Source organism: Macaca nemestrina, chromosome 3 (genome assembly GCF_043159975.1).
Source record: "Macaca nemestrina isolate mMacNem1 chromosome 3, mMacNem.hap1, whole genome shotgun sequence".
NCBI classification, from domain to species: Eukaryota; Metazoa; Chordata; class Mammalia; order Primates; family Cercopithecidae; genus Macaca; species Macaca nemestrina.
In genome coordinates, this window is record NC_092127.1 from 30834049 (window position 1) to 30854522 (window position 20474).

Consider the following 20474-nt stretch of genomic DNA (forward strand, 5'->3'; position numbering starts at 1 on the left):
TAAGGAATAACTGCCAGGCCCCCAATTCTTCCAAGTTACAGTTTCTCTTTATCCATGGCTGCTCATAAATATCTCCTGCTGGATTTGCCAAACTTTGCCACTTTACCTGAATTCTCCCAGAGCTTCCATCAAACGGCTGACGTAAAACTGGACTCGGAGACTTGATTCTGCTATTTTCCTACAGGAGATCATAGCCTTTGTTGAAGAGAAAGCAAGCCAAATTACTGAGAAGAAATTTTATAACTTATCTACTGGGCTTTATTAATAAAAATATGTAATCAATTAACAACACTCAAGGTAATAATGCCTTCAGTCATGAAAAAGCAGTAATTTCTTTCCCTAAGGCAACCCAGTATCTGGTAACTAACATCAACATGCCTAAGAATTTATCACTGCTATGGGTGATTTAACTTCCTTAGGAAAGACATCTGATACATAAAGAGAGAAATTCTGCCATTTTCAAAGCCCCACAATCACTTCTCTATTTGACTTTGGATTACATCCTTATTACCTTTTCAATTGCACTCTTCAGCCTGTTCATGTGAGATTCAAACAGGGGAAAATGAGAAAAGAAGAAGTCCTGGAAATTCCTTTGTGCTTCTTCTTTCTCACATAGGGAAAAGATGATGCTTATGGCAATTTTCTTCCTCCTAACCATAGATGGATTAGAACTACAGGTTTCTTCAGCCAAGCTGAATGTCTCATCAGTTGACCTGGAGGGAAATATAAGTTTGAAAAGTTGCCATGCATCAATGAGTCACACTGATGGTCAACTGTAATGACTGGGGATGACACCCAGAACATTCAGTCGTAACTAAGAGTATATCCGCCTTTAGTTCATTCTCTTCTATAATTCTCTGGCATGAAGATGAGAACGTCAGCTTGCTTGCCACACAGTATTATCCTAATATGGAAAGAAACTCAAACGAAGGCTACAAGTAATTTAAATTTCCTGTTGTTACTCTTGTCCTTTTCCTTTGGATCATTTTATGTCAAACTGATGATATTTAAGAAGGAATATGAAATATCTGTTTACCCAAAACACAGTCGCTTTATTTTGGCTGACAGATACCAATAGATAAGACGTCAAAAGAGGAATGATCCTACATGGTATTCTGTTGAAAAAGAGTATCACATTTGAACATGTACTGGTACTTCCAGGATTACTTTTCCAGGGCTATTAAAACTACTAGATCAAGTAACTCTTCTAAATGCTCAGATTAAGCCATGTGATTAAGCTCTCTGAAAATCCTTCAAGCAGAAACACTTACCTCTCTTCTGCTACAGCAAAATTTTCAAAAAACCTATGATTCTTTTGAGAGACTCAGCTTCTGTGATGACAGCCATGTAGCCCAAAACTTCTAAATATATATTTAGTCTTACAGGGTAAGCCTCACAAAAATGGCCTAACCATGTCTCTTACTTAACTACTGTGGAAAGCCAGTGTAGCTACCAAATAGCAACTAACAGCAATCGTACAAATAAAATATTTTTTTTCCTACAAAAACACCAACACAAAGGACCTAACATTGCAAATGAGAGCCCTACACGGGCAATACATTTTCTCTTTCTCACTAACTCCATCATTTAGTCTCATATCTCTGCCAAATATGGAAAGGTACTGCTTCCTCCATTTTCTTGACTATAAATTACAACATAACAATTACTCATGCTGGGCAGAATATGAGAATTAGCCTTCTGCCCCGGTCTTCAACTTATTTACTTAGGGCTCTACTCATGGTCTTTAATGCTTGTGTGATTTCAAATAAACCCAGATTTTATTATTAAACATACATAGGCCAAAAGTGTTATGGTCAGGAATGCTATTAATTAATTAATTTTGGGAGGACAGGGTCTCATCTCTGTCACCCATGCTGGGGTGTAGTAGTGTGATCATGGCTCACTGCAGCCTCAATTACCTAGGTTCAAATGATCCTCCCACCAGCCTCCCAAGTAGCTGGGACTACAACCATAGGCACACACCACCGTGCCCAGCTACATTTTCTTTTTTTTTTTTTTGGTAAAGATGGAGTCTCCCTATGTTGCCCAAGCTGGTCTTGAACTCCTGGGCTCAAGTGATCCTTCCACCTCACTGTCCCAAAGTGCTGGGATTACAGCTGTGAGCCACTGCATCTGGCTATTTTACTTTTAAAGGAAAGGAGATAGACATCTTATTCTAACCTCGTTATATGTTACTGTTTCCCTTAACTTCAAGCAAGATCCTGGAGATGTAGTTATGGTTGGTAAATCAGTAAAAGGTTTTCACTCCAGATGTGTCACTAAAGGCACATAGTGCTCTTATAAATGCTACACATTACAATAAATTGTCAATTGCTTTCTCTGGGAAATCCCCAGATTCTAATCATCAGAGAAAATTCTTGAGGTTTCCTTAGAACTTCACACAATTTCATACAACGTTCTCTCTTCTTTACCAAGGTACTGGTACTAAAGCCCTGTTTTCTTGCACTACAGTAGTTGATTTCTGTTCTGTATAGGAAATTCTTCTGCGTTTATATTACAATAAGGCTTGCTTGCAATCCTTTCCTCTTTGTCTGTCATCTTACATTTCCCTTCTTTTTCAAAAGTAAAATGGCCATATCAGTCCACTCATTTGTAGGCCAGCTTTAATAATCAAACTGTCATAAACACTGAACCCAATACAGTTTCTCATCATCATCATCTCCACCCTATAAACAATAGCCAATGCTCTCATCAGTTTTAACGTAGGAGAGAGTGCCACCTGCTGAATTTCTGAAAAACTTCCATAGCTGTAACAGTGGAGAACTTACTTGCTTTACTATATCCCTCCACTGAATTTTAAATCAACTGAGTTTCATTCTGTAGTTTTTTTTTTTTTTTTTTTTTTTTTTGAGACGGAGTCTCGCTCTGTTGCCCAGGCTGGAGTGCAACAGCGCGATCTCTGCTCACTGCCAGCTCCGCCTCCCAGGTTCACGCCATTCTCCCGCCTCAGCCTCCCGAGTAGCTGGGAGTACAGGCACCCTCCACCACGCCTGGCTAATTTTTTGTATTTTTAGTAGAGACGGGGTTTCACTATGTCAGCCAGGATGGTCTCAATCTCCTGACCTCGTGATCCGCCTGCCTTGGCCTCCCAAAGTGCTGGGATAACAGGTGTGACCCACCGTGCCCGGCCTCATTCTGTAGTCTTGGATCAACCATGCAACGTGGAATAAATCAGGTCATGTAGTATCTTACTTATAATTTAAGAAGTATTCTACAATAAAAGGATGTTTAAGAATGTTTTCAAAAATTTAAGTGTGTGCCCCAGTACTTCATCATACTTTTATCTCCATGTCACCAGAGAAGGTACACAGGCTGTACTGCAAATGTGGAAACTGAGGCAGAGTGCTGCCTCAACCTTCCTCGGGAACAGAAAGGTTCTCATTAACAATGCTGGAGTTAGAACCCAGGATTTCTATCTTTTAGTCTAGGCTCATTACTTGGATACTGGCAATGACCAGGGATTCTGACCCCATGCCTAATCTGTCTGCTGCTGCTCATGCTAGCCAATGCATCATGCCATGCAGAGCACTGAGGGAAGGAACTGGAAGCAGTCTGATGAGCTGACAGCCCTGAGAGTCAAGGAAAGGCTGCAGCTACACACAATTTTTTTCCTAACAAAGAAATCAAATAGAATTTTGTTAACACTTATGGATAAGCATTTATGTACATTGTAAGTACTTCAAGATCATAAATAATTAAAGCAAAAATGGCTATTTAAGTACATCTCAACAATCTATCATTGATATCAGGACTCCTTAGTCTAATTGTTATTTATGTCAGTTCTGAACTTATACTGAATCGATGTATTACACTGGACTACATGAAATTAATGTTTTGTAGGTCAAAGAACACCCCATCAGCAACTTTATAAGGTTGGTCCAATTTAATAATTCAAATCAAAGGCTTCCGGGGACATTATACCTTTCTCTTTAGGGTTTCAATTGCCTCGGCAAGTGACGGAATCCCTGAGGTTAGCTGTTAAATGCCCAAGCCCCATTCCCCATTCGGTAATCAAAGCCTGGCACTTGGCACAGCAGGGAGCCCTGAGGTCAGTGTGGAGCCAACTGTTAAGAATTGTGAATATTGAAAACATTCATTCTATTTTACAGAATATAGTGTTGCCCGATTCTAACAAAAACCAGAAACTGCGAATATCATCCCTGCTACCTTTAACTCTCTTAGGAAGGACATTTTTAACTACCATGAATCTTCTGTCAAAGCCAGAAGCAATCACAACGTTTGGTACCCACTGTTCTCCTGTCTCCGGCATAAAAAATGAATTTTCACAACCACATACCTGCCAAAAGGGAGAGATCAACTACAACATCCTTTAAATGAAGTGATCTTAGGCCGGACGAGGTGGCTCAGGCCTGTAATCCCAGCACTTTGGGAGGCTGAAGTGGGAGGATCACGAGGTCAAGAGATTGAGACCATCCCGGCCAACATGGTGAAACACCATCTCTACTAAAAATACAAAAATTAGCTGGGCGTGGTGGCACATGCCTGTAATCCCAGCTACTCAGGAGGCTGAGGCAGGGGAATCGCTTGAACCCGGGAGAAAGAGGTTGCAGTGAGCCAAGATCGCGCCATTGCACTCCAGCCTGGCGACAAAGCGAGACTCCATCTCAAAAAACAAAAGGGATCTTCACAGGCACAGTGACCAATTCAAAACGTCTGCTACACTCACGTTCTTGGTGTTCAGCAGTACTCCACTAAGGGCTTGCTGCATGGGCATGCGACCCGGCACACACAGGATCCCCCTTTCACAAGAGTCCCAGGCTTCATTTAATGTTCTGTGATCACCATCTTGAATTTTAAATAATTTTATCTTTGAACTTTTGTGCTGTAAGTGAAGTCTAATGGGACAATGAAGCATGTGTTGGGATGAAGTCTAATGAGACAATGAAGCTCAGAAATAGATACTCCAAAGTATGACACTTTGGTATGCTGAGTACTTTGAACTGAAGGACAGGGGCTCAGAAGCAAGACCTTGCTTTTCTGACCTTATCCTGCCCTTCCTTTTCCTACTCCTCTTTCTCCCCAAAGGCACAGAAACTAAGATTCCTGTTCCCCAAGGTAAATTAAAAAAACATGAGCCTCTTTTTTCTCCAAAGCCAACTGTAAAATTTATTATAGAAATACTATTCTAACTTCCTCCCACCTTTGTAAGTGCTGGTCACAAAAAATTTCTCTGACCTACCTTGCCTGAAAATAGATGATAAGACCATTCCATTCCAGAGGGGTCTTACCCTCTACCTGGGAGGAAGGAATGCTATACAGAGAGGTCAAAAAGAATTCCGACAAGACAGGCCCCGCTGGGTTTTCTTGCTTAAGTCTATTACCAGTAGATCATCTCTGTCCAATCACATTTCTACATGGCAGTCCATTCTTTGTTGAACTTAAGCATAAAAATACAGTTCTCCTTGGGTCCTTCAATCTTCATGTCTGAAGGCTCCATGTCATGTGAAACTCTGACTGAATAAAATTGTTGTTTCTCTCTTGTTAACCTGTATTTGTTATAGGAGTGTCAGCCATGACCCTTATGATGGGGAGGGCATGGATGAACTCAGAACCCAGGGCTTGCAGCCCAGACACCAAGCAACTGGCCTGGCAGTCAGGCACATACCCATAAGCCTGGGGCAGGCCATGGTGTTACAAGACTCTAAGTGGCACGGCCGGGTCTTGGACCCACACTGATGGCTGTGACTATGGTGACAGCAGAAGCTGCAGAGGCCATGGTTGTGGGAGATAGGGGAGCGGAGAGAGGAGGGACTCTGGTAGCACCAGGACCCAGGGTGGAAGGCCAGCTTGCCCATCAGTCACTGGAGCCTGTCCCTATAGAGTCTGCACAGATATTTAACTCTCTGACCTGAGTCCCAGGACAGTAAATTATCACAAAGTAAAAGCCTACATGGGGACATTGCAACAAAGAATATCAGGGAGTTATTACAATTCTGCAAAGAGTTTAGTCTCTGTTTTTGAAAACTGCTGCAACACTGCAAAGTAAATATTCATAGGCATAGAAATAGAAATTGAATGTAAAGATTGTTATGCTGGAAAAAACCACACTGTTTTCATATGAAGCTTCAGATGAACAAATTATTAAAGAGGAAGACTTTTTTAAAATTAATTTTTCCTCGTAATTGAGGACACAGTGATAGAATGCATAAACAGGCATTTTGAATTATATATAACTCATGAGAACATTTTTAGTTTCTTGTAAGATCTCCACAAGTTACAGGAAATGTCAGAAGAAATAGTAAAATAAGCTTGTATAAATTTACATCTAAAATTAAATTCAGACTTACTCAAAATGGATTTGTGTGAAGAATTAAATCTTTTAAAAAACTGTTTAACAAGAATCATCTGATGCAGATGTACTAAAATTTACATCTTGAAAGTTTATCAAAAATTTATCCAAATGTTGTTATAGTCCATAAAGCTATGTAACACTGCATCAGCAGAAAGATCCTTCTCCAAGTAAAAAATTATCAAAAATTATTTGCCACCTTGCATTTGCCAGGAGTGACTATCACTTTCAATTATATCCATTGAAAGCCAAGTTGCTAAAACCATAAACTTTGATGACCAAACAAATGTATTTGCAGAAAAGGCTTACAACACCAGATATCACATAAAGTATTCTTAAAGAAAAACTTTTTTCCTTTTTAGTCCCTTTAATAACACTTTTCTTGTTTTTGAGTAAGAGGCACCACATTTTTATTTTGCACTGGTCCCATAAATTAGGTAGCCAGCCTTGACTGTATTCACAACCTTTCTGAATGTGAGATACTTATTTTAGGTATAAGAGTTCACTAGAGATTCACTAGTTCCCAATGCCAGATCTCAATTCAAATTAGTTTTGAAGAATTTCGAAGGAATTGAGAAACATTATTTCAACTTTGGATTTAAGCCTGAAGGGATAAAAAAACATTTTCAGAAAAGAGATGTTGAAAGAGGATGGTTTCCAAGACTCATCTCTTCCAATCACAGAAGCTGTCATAATGACAGTGAGGATGGTGGCGGTGCCATCTCCTGATAGTCGCAGTAATGGTAATGACAATGATAGCAATAATTATAGTAAATAAATCACATTGGCCATATTTTATTGCCCATATCCTATGTCTTGGCTAAACACTGGACTTGCTTTATCTCATTTAACCCTCCCAGCCACAATCTGAAGCTGTGCTAGTATTATTATATTGCAGATGATGATGCAACACTCAGAATCCAGGTTAACTTATTCTATCATACATCTAGTGAGTGACAGGGCTAGGACTTGTGTTCACACAGAATTCTAAGCTTTTAATCATTTCATTCAAAGTCCACCAACCAAAAAGTAGCTTCTTGATGGGTGGCAAAGGTATAACTTTTTCTTTCCAGCTAGCTCCCTAGGATTGTGAAAGGAACAGAAGCGAGGCAAGCAACCTGATGTGTGCTACTCACACACCCTGACCCCTCAGTTTCTCAGCTCGTCTCTTCAGTGCCATCTCTTGCAGGAAGGGCTCCCTAATTTCCCCCATGACCATCACTGTATTTCCTCCATCCTGAGTCTCATAGCACTTTATGTCTTCCTATGATATTTACCACGTAACATCTTTATACCATTATTTATGTGTGTACCATCTCGTAAACTATTCAAGTACAGGCACATGCTAAACTATCTTATACCTTCACAGATCCCTACGTATGGTGAGTACCAGTCAATTTACTAAATCAGTTAATTGACATGTGAATTTTTATAGGTACACATAAAAATTCCCCTCCAAGTATTTGGATTATAGGAAGAACAAGTTGGAAGCTATGAATGTAACATCAAATGTACATTTTGCACACAACTAACCTTTAGATCCAAAAACCAACTGAAATGAAGACAGAAAATACCTAGATGCCATCTCTATTTAAAATCATGTTCATATCTGTTTAGTTTAAGAATTTACGTATCACAAACCCTTGACTTCATATATTTTTGAATACAAAACTGGTATCACTGTAGCCAAGGAAGAGACTGATCCACCCTTCATTACTTTTATAAGCTACATCTGGAAGGGACCCACTTTACAGAGAGCGCACCATTTTAAAAGAACACCCAATCTAGCTCAACATGATACAACTACTCAGATACTTCCCAGTGTCTTCCAAAGGAGGAGATTTTTAAATTTCAGCTTTTATTTATTCTTTCCTTTAGAACTTCCAATTTGTAAACTTTCAGGCTAAGCTGAAGCTAATAAAAAAGTTTTGGTTCTTTTTCCACTGACAATAGGCACGAACAGTTGCCCTGCCAGTTTCATCAAGCTGCCTACACTAGCACTTTTCTCAGCAAGAGGAAACTTGCAACTCACCTCCTTGGAATGATGCCATTTTCCAAACTTGTTGTCTGACTTCGAAGCCAGCGACGCTGGTAACTGCTGGAAGAAGATGTAGAGGAACTTGGAGATGGGAAAGGTGTGATCAAAAGACTGCTTAGTGAGGCTGTAGGAAGAATTTAGAATTTAAAAGTTGAGATCAATTAGTCCTTATATAGCTACATAATGCATAACATTATGAATGTATTTAACATCATTTAACTCTACATTTATTATGTATTTAATATCACTGAGCTGTATACTTTGCCATTAAAAAATGACAAAACCTGCAATTACCTTTGCACCAACCTAATAAAATGGTTGAGATGGTAAATTTTATGTTATGTGTATTTTAATACAATCCAAAAATTGGAAAAAAATATCTATGCCAAGTAATCTAAAATTTCAGGTTCTACCAGTAATATCCAGCAGGGGGAGACTATAATTTCTCTCTTGCTAAGATTTCTAACAGCAAAGAAAACATCCTTTAAAAAGGAAAACAAATTAAAGGAAATAAGAGTGTCACAGATGTAGCAAGTGCATAAATTAGCAGGCCCATATTACAAACGCAAAATAATCATTACTCAGAGTGTAGATTGCAGATCTCTACTAAAATGGTCCACACGACATAACTATATTGCCACCTGGTATCTAATGCCATACACAATGCTTGCTTTACACACATTTTTTCCTGAGTACTCCTTCACTCTAAACTTTGAGGTAAAATTTAGGCAAATAAGTTTTTTCCCCACCTAGTGTCATGTCTTCCAACCTTCATCTCCATATATACAATACTTAGCCTCCTTCCCTCCAGCCCCCACTGCTACTCTGTTGTCTGTGAAAAAGAAACCTCTACTCTCCAATATGCTCTCTGCTTGAACTACTTATTTGCTTCTGAGCCTTTCTCTGCTTCCTCCTGCTACATATTAGATGCCTACACCTGCGTCTCAGGAAGTATGAGCTGACAGTGCCAGCCCAGACTTTTCTAACCAGCAGGGAGGAGGGACTAGTCCTTCTCAGGTAGGCAAAGGGTTTCTTTCAAGTGAAGCTGCTTGATGAACATCTACTGATTTGAAAGAATGGAAGAAAACAGACTTGTTCTGCTTTTACTTCCCTAGGGCTAAGGAATTAGACATTGAAATGTCACTCAGTCCAGTGGAAAATAAAATAGGGTGCTACAGATGGCCAGTCAACATTTTCTGAAACAAATCACAGGGTAAAGGAAACTGATTTTGGTAAACACAGTATACTATGCTCATGAATATGACTTGATAAAGCAGTGTCTCCACATGAACTATTACATTTTTATTTATACTTTTGTGGGCAAACGTAAATAACCTGACTCCCCGACCTGAGCTCTTATATACTACAGGAGTTACTTTGCTATCAACTAATAGGACATGCCAGGTGTGCTAGGCAACTGGGGTAAGTGGTGGACAAGTCTATAATAGTATCAACGAACATGATGACTCAAGTTTCTTTCCAAAGCAGAGGTCTATGAGATGCTTTTCCTTTTATCTAGCTGATATTCACAGAACATTTGTTTGGTAGGTCTTAATCATCTTTGCATCCATTGTACCCATAACAGTGCCTTGACCACAGTAGGCAATTAGCAAATGCTTCCTGAACGTATGGCATTTTTTTTTTTTTTTAAACCAAACTGTTACATGTGGCTGGCCCCAGTAAGCTGACCTGGTTGCCATCTTGAGACCAGACTTAAATCCCCAAAACCAAATCCACATTTCAAGTATCACTGAACAGGTAATTTTACTGAGAATTTTGAAGGGAGTTAGAAGAGAGCTTTTCCTTGGAGTCACACAAAATTACTTAATAAAACATCCCAAATAGACATTTCTGTCCTGCCCCCTAGTTCCCAAAGTCCCCTACAGAATCCAGAAGCTCCCTCCCACATCTCTAGGGTCCTGCCTCTTTCCTTGCCTCATGCTGAGCAAATCAACTTCTGGCAGGCAGAAGACAAGGTTGACGGGGTACTTGTTGGATAAATACTTTTCTCCTGTCACAGTATTAGGGCTTAGAAAATGGTACCCCAACATATGGTGCCCTGGCATCCTGAGCACTTTGGACCAAAGGACACTGGAAGGCCTCAGAAGTCAAGTCTGTCTCAGACCTTCTCCTGCCCTTCTTTCTCCTGCTCCCGCTCCTCCCTGCAAGGCAAATCACAGAAACTAAAATTCCTCTCTACATTAAGGCAAGTCATAGAAACTAGATCCCCTTTCCCCCAAAGCCAGCCATGAAACCTAGAAATATTACTCTAACATTCCCCTGCCTTTCTGCGTAAGAGTTGGCTATAAAGAAATTCTTACACCTACTTTATCTGAAAGTAGATTGCAAGACCCTTAATTCCAGAAGGGGTCCAGTCCTATACCTGACAGGAAGAAATGCCACACAGAGAGATCAAGAAGAATCTGGATGGGCCCTTGCTAGGTGGGTTTTCCCCTTTGGTCTGTGACTGTAAGATCAGCCTCTCTTTGTCCAATCACAATTCTACCTGGCTTAGAGTGGTCTTCACCAAATCTAAGCATAAAAAGGGACAGTTTTCCCTTGGGTCTTTGGGTAGCTCTGAAGGCTCCCAAACCATATAAAATTTTGATGCATTCTTCAGTATGACAACTGTATTTTTCAACTCCAGATTTTCTGCTTCTTTTTAATTATTGCAATTTCTTCATTAAATATATCTGATCGGATTCTGAATTCCTTCTGTGTTCTCTTGAATTTTGAGTTTCCTCAACACAACTATTTTGAATTCTCTGTCTGAAAGGTCACATATCTCTGTCTCTCCAGGACTGGCCCCTGGTGCCGTATTTAGTCCATTTGGTGAGGTAACGTGATCTTGGATGGTCTTTATGCTTGTGGATGTCGGCAAGTGTCTGGGCATTGAAGAGTTAGATATTGATTGTCGTCTTCACAATCTGGGCTTGTCTGTACCCATCCTTCTTGGGCAGGCTTTCCAAGTGTTTGAAGGGACTTGGGTATTGTGATCTAAGTTTTTGGTCACTGCAGCTGTATCTGCATTAGGGGGTACCCCAAGCCAACTGACACTGTGCTCCCCTTGGCTGATCTTAGATAAGATCTAGAAGAATTCTCTGGATTACCAGGCAAAGACTCTTGTTCTCTTCCCTTACCTTCTCCCAAACAAATGGAGTCTGTCTCTCTGCTGAGCTGCCTAGAGCTGGAGGAGGGGTGACACAAACATCCCTGTGACCACCACCATTGAGACTGCACTGGGTCAGACCTGAAGCCAGCACAGCACTGGGTGTTGCCCAAGGCCTGCTGCCACTACTACCTGGTTATCGCCTATGTTTGCTTAAGGACCTAAGGCACTAAAATCAGCAGATGGTGAAGCCAGCCAGGCTTGTGTCCTTCCCTCAAAGGTGGCAAGTTCTCCCTGGTGGGTCCAGAGATGCTGTCTGTGAGCCAATGCCTGGAGTCAGAAACCTTAGGAATCTACCTGGTGCTCTGTTCTGCTGCAGCTGGGCTGGCATCCAAGCCACAAGACAAAGTCATTCCAACTCTTCCCTCCCCTGTCCCCAGGCAGAGGAGTCTCTCTCCATGTCTACCACCACCACAGGCCCACAGTGGGTACTGCCAGCCTATAGCTGATGTTCAATTAACGCCCAAGGGCTCTTCAGTCAGCTTATGGTGCATGTTGCCATGCCTGGGACTCACCCTTAGGGCAGTGGGCTCCCCTCTGGCCCAGGGCAGGTCTACAGATGCTGTCAAAGAGCCAGCGTCTGGAATTGAGGACCCTAAGCGCCTGCTTGGTATTCTGTGCCACTGTGCCCAAGCTGGTACCTTGGTGCAAGACAAAGTCTTCTTTATTCTTTCCTCTGCTTTTCTCAAGCATAAGGGGCCTCTCTTCATAGCTACCACAGCAGTGACTGTGCTAGGTCACGTCACATCTCAGAGTCTCACCCAGGGCCTTAAGTCAGCAGGTGATGAATCCTGCCAGGACTGGGTCCTTCCCTTCAAGGCAGTGGGTTCCTTTGTGGCCCAGGCTGTGTCTGAAAATGTCCGGGAGCTAGGGCCTAGAATAGGCACCTCATGACATTGCCCAGTGCTCTATCCTACTGTGTCTGAGCTGGTATCCAAGTTGCAAGACAAAGTCCTCTTTACTGTTCCCTCTCTTCTCATCAAGTGGAAGAAAGGAGTCTCTCCTGGAGCTACGAACTACATTGCCTGGGGTTGGAAGACTGGCGGCACAAGCACTCCCTTAGCTGTCGTGGCTGCTGTATCACTAAGCTGTGTGCACCCTAAGTCCACTGGCTCTGAGCCCAGCACAGCATCAGACTGGCCCAGGAGTTGCAGTCCTTGTGGTCTAGACAGCCTTTCAAGTTTATTCATTTAGGACCCCAGAGCACTTTAGCCCGTGGTGGCAAGGCTTTCCAAAACTCAAGTTCCAGCTGCTGGGATGGGTGTTTCCTTCTGGCTAGGGCTGGAGTAAGTGCTCTGTGGGCGCCAGCTGAGCTCTGCCTGGTGTTGGCAGCACTGCATTCCAATGCAAAATTCTCCCCAAGCGCACAGATTCCCTTTCTGCACCACACGGTCAGGGGATTGGGGAGGAGTGGCGCTGGCAATTCAAGACTGTCTCACCTACCCTCCAACCCTCTATGAAGTTAAAACCAGGTATGGTGATTGCTCAGCTGATTTTTGGTTTTTATGAAAGTGCTTTTTTTGTGTGAATAGTTTTCACATTTGGGGTTCCCGCAGGGAGGATGATTGATGGAGGCTTCCATTCAGCCATCTGGCTCTGCTTCCTCTTCACCTAAAATTTTAATTAAATCATTTGTTATGTTTTTCTCTTGTTAACCTGTATTTTGTTACAGGCGTGTCAGCTATGACCCTTATGAGGGGTGAGAAAAGGTATCACACCCTTTCTGCCCCTACAACACAAGACAGAGAAGACCCTGAGGTCCAATTTATTCTGGAAATTATCTGTATTATATAATTCAGTTTACAAACTGAATAAGAGTCCAGGCTCCTAGTTCAAATCCTGCTTCTGTGTCTAGCAGCGGTGACACTTGGACAGCAGTTGACTTAACCTGTCAGCTTTGTCATCTGTAAAACGGGGACAATAAAGTACCACACCTCAGTATTCTTCATGAAAACTGCTATCTGCTAGTGGATTCTGAATTGTTTAGTGGATCAAAACCAACATTTAAAAAAAACAAAAAAGAAAACAGAGTATATTGCACTGTTAATATTAATCCATGAAACTTCTCTGTAATATATAAAGATATTTCTTACTAGATCATGATGTAAAATGCATTAGCATGAGTTGCAGACCAAAGAAAAATTTGAAAAAACAGCTATTTCATAAGCTTCCTGTGAAGATTAAACAAATCGATACATGTACAACACTTAACCCAGTCACCCACACGATAAATGTTACTTTTTTTTTTTTTTTTTTTTTTTTTGAGACGGAGTCTCACGCTGTTGCCCAGGCTGGAGTGCAGTGGCGCGATCTCGGCTCACTGCAAGCTCCGCCTCCTGGGTTCACGCCATTCTCCTGCCTCAGCCTCCTGAGTAGCTGGGACTACAGGCGCCCACCACCGCGCCCGGCTAATTTTTTGTATTTTTAGTAGAGACGGGGTTTCACTGTGGTCTCGATCTCCTGACCTTGTGATCCGCCCACCTCGGCCTCCCAAAGTGCTGGGATTACAGGCTTGAGCCACCGCGCCCGGCCAAATGTTACTTTTTACTTCTTCTAATCATTCTTAGAAAACGTGGGCCAAGTAATTGGAGTACTAGAAGATTATTAGTTCTGATTAGTTAATTATGAGAAGAACTTAGAACTTGTAATAGAGACATAACAAGGGAAGGCAAAAAAATCAAAGAGAACATTCCTTTTTTCCTGCTGAATGACACTTTTTATGGCATGCAAATCAGAGAGTTTATATTAAAGTGTTGGCTTAGTGTTATCCAGCGTTTCCTCATCAAAAGTATTTTAAGATTTTTATGTAAAAGTGCTGTGGCACATCATTGTTAATCATAGACTCTAGATAACAATTCAGTACAACTTTCAAATGCAAGAGGACTAACCTTAACCTGAAAACAACTGCTATTTTCACGAGGGTGGATTCAGTCAACATTAGTGTATCTGAAAGTTGGCCTGGCTCACCGTCTGAATGGCAGTGCCTTCTGATGCAATGCATGCAATACTAGAGTGCTAGTACACATCTGAGTCACCTGGGGAGCTTGTTTAAAAAGAAAGCTTCATGAAGGTGGTGGTGCAAGCATGTGTGTCCAGTAACTTGGGGGCCTGAGGCAGGAGGATAGCTCAAGCCCAGAGGATCACTTGAGCCTAGGAGCTTGAGTCCAGCCTAAATAACACAGTGAGACCTCATCTCTAAGAAAAAAGACAAGACAGCAACATGGGCTCTCCCCCAGTTTATTCACTACCTTTGGAATAGAGCCTAGCATCCACATGATAATGAAAAGAAATTCTGCATGAGTTCAGTGCTAGCTGTGCCCCCAGTTAACTCTGTGTACTGGATAAAGAAATTCTCCAATTGGTGCCTCAGTTATCAGATGCAAGACTTTTAGTTAAATTATTCACAGGCTCAGTTTCAGTTTTAAAAGTGCTATATCTAAATGGTTCCTTAATATTTTTAGCTTTTCTTTTACAATAATTTTATAATTAGAAAAAAGTTAATGCATATAGGTTGCAAAGATTTTGGCAGTTTTGTGCATTAAGAAGAAAATTAAAATTAACCCTAGTTCCATCACCAGATTACTGTTAACATTTTATATCTGGTTAACTCCCAGTTTAAACACAACTGTGCTTTTGTCCCCACCCTCCTATCTAAGGAGGTATCTTCAACTAGCATCCATTTATTCCTGCAGAGATTAACAATGAGAAAAGAGAATCAATCTAAATATTTTTAAATGCTGATTGCTGCTGTTCCTGGCATGTGCCAATCAAGTTCCAGATTAATGTCTAACTTTCTCTGAAAAAAATTTTGCTACTTGTGACAGTTTATTAGAAAACACTGTAGTGATTATTTGACAAAAGAATTTAGATTTGACCAAATAAGGCCCTGAAACTCTTAAATCAAATCCATTCACTCAATGAATATTTACTGAACACTTACTAAGCGCCTGCACCATGCTAGGGACCTAGCTCTAGGATGGAAACTGAAGGGACATAGGCAGAGTAGTTGCCCTTAAGAAACTTAACACTCATGGAATAAATACGATTATTTCAGACAGTGGTAATTACTATAAAAATAAGTTACCATGATTTTCTCTAAGTAACGAGGACAAAGGTTTACGGGGGTGGTAGAGGTAAATTCTGTAATCAGTGGTCAAGAACACCTTTATGAAAGTGGGTCATCTCAACTGAGACTTAAATGCCAACAAAAGCCAGCCATGGAAAAGGCTCTAAGGGAGAACATCCCAGATATTCTATATGAAAAGAACCAGATAATATCAATAATGACAAAAAAATCCATGCACGCTCCTATTTAAATATATGGATGGATTTATTTTTCCCCCCTCATTCAAATATTCATTGATCATCTACTATATGCCAGGTGCTATATGAGCTGCTGGGAACAGATCTGTTGATATGACAGACTGGGTAGGTTTCTGCCCTCCTGGAGCTCACACTCTGTGGGAGAAGAACAAACAAAAGTCTTCAAGGATTTAACAACATAACGACAGAATGTGTTAAGTCGAGAAAGAAAGTGCAAAAGTCAAGCACTCAGAAGCAGCTCGTTTCTTCAAAGGAAAAAGTTTTGAAGTTGGCTTCTTTATTTTGCCGGAAAATGTGATCATAGTTCCAAACAGGCAGCACCCTCAGACTTTGTCCAGGAAACACAGCTATAGCAAATGATCAGGGCAGGACTCTGGAACAGATCTATGCCCTGCCAAGCATTTTCATTTGCAAGGAGACATCTAGGGAAAGGATGCTACAGAGAACTCCTAACTCTTCTTTATCTTCAGCAGCTACTCAACTACATGTGGAAACAATCCCATCAAAATAAAAAATGTATTAGTGGGGTCAGACCCCTATTTCCTCTCCAGACTCATTCTGCACCACTCTCCCTTCCCCACGATACATCTTCGCACTACCCCTAAGCTCTTCCCATACCTGAGATGCTCTTTGCTGTGTTCTTCACATAGCTGGTTCCTACCGCCATTCAAGTCTCAGGTGAAATTTTCTCTTCTCAGAGAGGCCTTCCATAAGTTTTATTTTCCTCAATGGTAAGTGGTTGCCTACATTTTATTGTCTATTATCTGTGTCTTCTTTATTGAATATAAAATCTGTGAGATCAGGGATAATATCCATTTGATCACTGATCTATTCTCATATCCTAGAAAAAGTGTCTGCCACATGAGACGCTCAAAAAATACTGCTGGTTGAAGAATGAGCAAACAATATGTGAAGGATGACAGTGATATCCATCTCAATCAAGTGTGACAGAAATGAAGCATTAGAGAAACACATTTCTGGACAGAATTCAAATACTGAATTTGTTAAAAGTTTCCTGTGGCCAACACAGTATATACAGCATTTAGATTTTCTTTTTCCCCCTGCCTTCACTAAAAATAATTTTTTGGATGGTGTAAGTGATAGTATGGCTCTGAAGCTGAGCACTTTTTATATCTGTTTGACACAGGGGGCATTACATCCACAACATAATAATGACCTCCGTTTATTGTAATATGACACTACTTATCTTCAAGTTTTAGCTTGAAACACTGGAAAAAATATAAGGTTCCTCAAAGTTTAGCAACTGTATTTCTCAACACACAAACATAGGAGCATTTAAAAGGTAAATGAGTAGAGCTGTAATTATTGTCTAGCAGGAAAATTTCATTTAAAATAAACCAAAAACATTAATTTAATAGGAAAATCAAATTATAAGGATTACATGTTAGTTCCCAAATCACAAAATGACTTTAGGACTTTAAGGGGTCCTCAAAAGCCAAACAGGTACTTTAAAGTTTTAATAAAATTTCTATAAAGGCCCTTTAATAAAAAGCCAATGTTCTTACCACCTTGATTTCAAAACATCTTAAATTTTTCCTTTTTAAAAAATGTGTATAATTAAAAAAAATTTATACTGTGGTTTTAAAAAATTTATAAGGGGTCCAAGTGCAGTTTTGTTACGTGGATATGTTGTATGGTGAAACAACTTAAATTTTAATTCATCTAAGGTATAAATGCTAGCCACCTTGGTAACCAACTCACTCTCTGCATTTATATGTCAAATTATTCTAATGTCCTCCGTCTTTTATCCATAGTTTGGGCTCTAAGAAAGGTGTCTACAAAAGACTTATGGAGGGCATAAAAATGCGGTCCTTTATTATTCCATTTAAGTAAAATTTATTTAGTCTGGCTTCACAAAGGATTTTAATTCAAGTTACACTAAATTTATAGTTTGCAGAATTTGATGTATTGCTCCATTTATTTAGGTCTTCTTTTTAATATAAGTTTTTATAGTTTCTCCACAGCAGTATCACATATTTTTTCTTAGGTTTATTCCTTTATCCCTTACAGTTTTTATTGCTACCTACATTACTTTCTAATTTTTCTTAAACAGGTATGTAAGAATGAAAATTTAGAAAGGAAAAAGCTAAGGCAAAAGACCAAATAAGTTTGTGGAAATGAAAAAGATACATATCCATGCCAGGAAAATACCAAATGTCTGAAACAGGAGTATAAAGAAACCAGAAACTGAGCCACACTACAGATTATCAAGCTCACATATGTGAAGACAAGGCAAAGCAAGGCTAAGGCCAAGGCAAGATTCGATGGTTAAGATACAACCAGGCATTTTAAGATTTGGAGAGTTAATTACTTACATAGACAGTGAAAAGAAGAATAAGCCAAAGGTGATCTTTGCCCCACACACCAAAAAGGACAACACCAACACAAGACGGGCCAGATGCCTACAAGGCAAGTTGTAGGATATCCTGTTGCTGGGGAGTCAGTTCTAGACTGCAGCTCTAGTCTGAGGCGGGCAGGGCAGAAAGTCCCGTACCTCATCAGAACTCTGGAGTGGATGAGAAACTATCATGACAGCCTCCAGGGGAAGGTAGGGAAGTGTTCCAGGGGGATCAAGTTGTACTGCCAGGGCTCAGATAAGATGCAGCTTAAGCCTTTGCATATATGGAATTGTGCAAGGTCAATGGGTGTCACAGCTTTTTCCCTGACACAAAGAATAAACAAAAACAGTACCCTCCTTTGCTCTTCTCCTCTCTACAAAGCACTCTATCAGTTCAGTCAGTGAAGGGGTCAAGTACAAATGGGATGCCATCCTTCGTTATTCAATGTTCCCATACTGTAATAAAGAACCTGACTTTCCTGACTTTATTTCTTGATGTTCAACTCCTCATAGCTTTTAAGCTTTACCCTCCTCTCCCTCTTCCCTTTCTGCTCCACACCTGGGCAAACTGATGAGAAAGCCCAGGTGCTCACTCCTTTGGTGCCAGCGAGAATTTCAAACCATATGCAGGAACCCTCACCCTAGCCTTACCCCACAACCACCATAAAAGCCCCAGTCTAATCTCCTGTCCCATTCTCTCAAGACATTCTCCAACCAGCTAGAGAAGCCCACCCTGTTCTCTCCCCAGAAGAGCCTCATTATGTAATAAGCCTTTTCATATCCTCTTGGTGTGTGCATGTAGAGTCATCAATCTCGACATCTAAACCAAATTTTGGGTGGTTGTACATCCTGTATCTGCACAGAGTGACCAAAACACATGTCTTATACGAACACTATGATAATGTGTATTCTTACCCTGAAAGTTCATTTCAAAGCACTTAAATAAAAATGTTTAAAAGTACATATTATAAGTTCTCCTTATACTGACTGTTTATTTTACCACCTTTAAGAACAGAGGAAATGTAGTTGCAGACAGAACGGAAAAAGTATTTTTCTTGTCAATGATGTGAACACCTTGACGAGGAAGAGTCTAAAGCTGAATTCAAGTCAGTAGACAAGGCTCGATGAAACTGGTCTCAATCCCAGCCCTCTGAACCTTACTCTACTCATGTACTCAAGACTTCCAAATTTCAGCTTCTGGCCAGGCATGGTGGCTCACGCCTGTAATCCCAGCACTTTGGGAGGCTGAGATGGGTGGATCACCTGAGGTCAGGAGTTCGAGACCAGCCCGGCCAACACGGCAAAACCCCATTTCTACTGAAAATACAAAAATCAGCCAGGTGTGGTGGTGTGCGCCTGTGATTTCAGCTACTTGGGAGGCTGAGGCAGGAGAAAATCACTTGAACCTGGGAGGCGGAGTTTGCAGTGAGCTGAGATTGCGCCACTACACTCCAGCCTGGGCGACAAAGCAAGACCTTGTCTCAAAACAAAACAAAACAGAACCAAAAAAAAAAAACAAAAAAACCAAAATTTAGCTTCTGCCCCAACCCATCTCACTAGAGCCATTTTCCTATTTCTAAATTACAGCTGACTATGCACAACTGGAGAACATGTAGACATTTCTAGGTAAAAATGTATCCTAATCTCTGTAGCTAAAAAATTATCTTAATATCTGTCTCCCTGACCTGGCCTCCTGCTTTCCCTGTACTGGGTAATGCCCACCTCCACTTGCTTTCTCAGGTTAGAAACTGGAGAGGCATCCTTGATTCCTCCTTTCTCCTCCATAACCTGTGTCCCATTAATCACTGAACCCTGCCAATGCAACCTCCTAGGATGGCTGAAACCCAACTTCTTCTCTCCCAAGAGTCTACTTAAAAATTTCTAATGGGAACCACTAGAATAACCCCTTAAAAAGCTATCTTTTGGATCTGTATATGTAAAGAAGACATATTCAAAATATCCAAAAGAGAATACAATGAGGATGCATTTCCCTCCATACCTGCCCCAGCTTGCGCTGCTTTTTCCAAAGACATTCTATGAGTGGAGAAATGGCTGATTCTAGGATGGGGGTAGGAAATATACAAGATGACTCTGGAGCATCTTGTCATGCGGAAAGTAAGGAAGTGCTCAAAATACCCCAACCCCTCACAGACAGAGGTATGTTAAAGGAGCATGGAAGCCTACTGAGAGAGTTCCCAATGGTCAAAACTCAAATGATTTGAGCAACAAAAGAAATGAAGTGGTGGGGTGCTGT

The 20474-nt window shown here is 40.8% G+C and overlaps 1 protein-coding gene across 4 annotated transcripts in view; it reads right to left on the minus strand.

Annotated features, from left to right (window-relative positions):
- Positions 1–20474, minus strand: part of LOC105488644 (folliculin interacting protein 2) — a 138300-nt gene that overhangs the window by 45362 nt on the left and 72464 nt on the right. For all 4 annotated transcript variants that reach the window (XM_011752884.3, XM_011752881.2, XM_011752880.3 and 1 more), the window contains 3 exons: positions 8364–8493; positions 512–713; positions 107–195 (listed from right to left, as the gene is read on the minus strand). In XM_011752884.3, coding sequence (XP_011751186.2) covers positions 107–195; positions 512–713; positions 8364–8493 — 421 coding nt within the window. The remainder of the gene's footprint in view (positions 1–106; positions 196–511; positions 714–8363; positions 8494–20474) is intronic.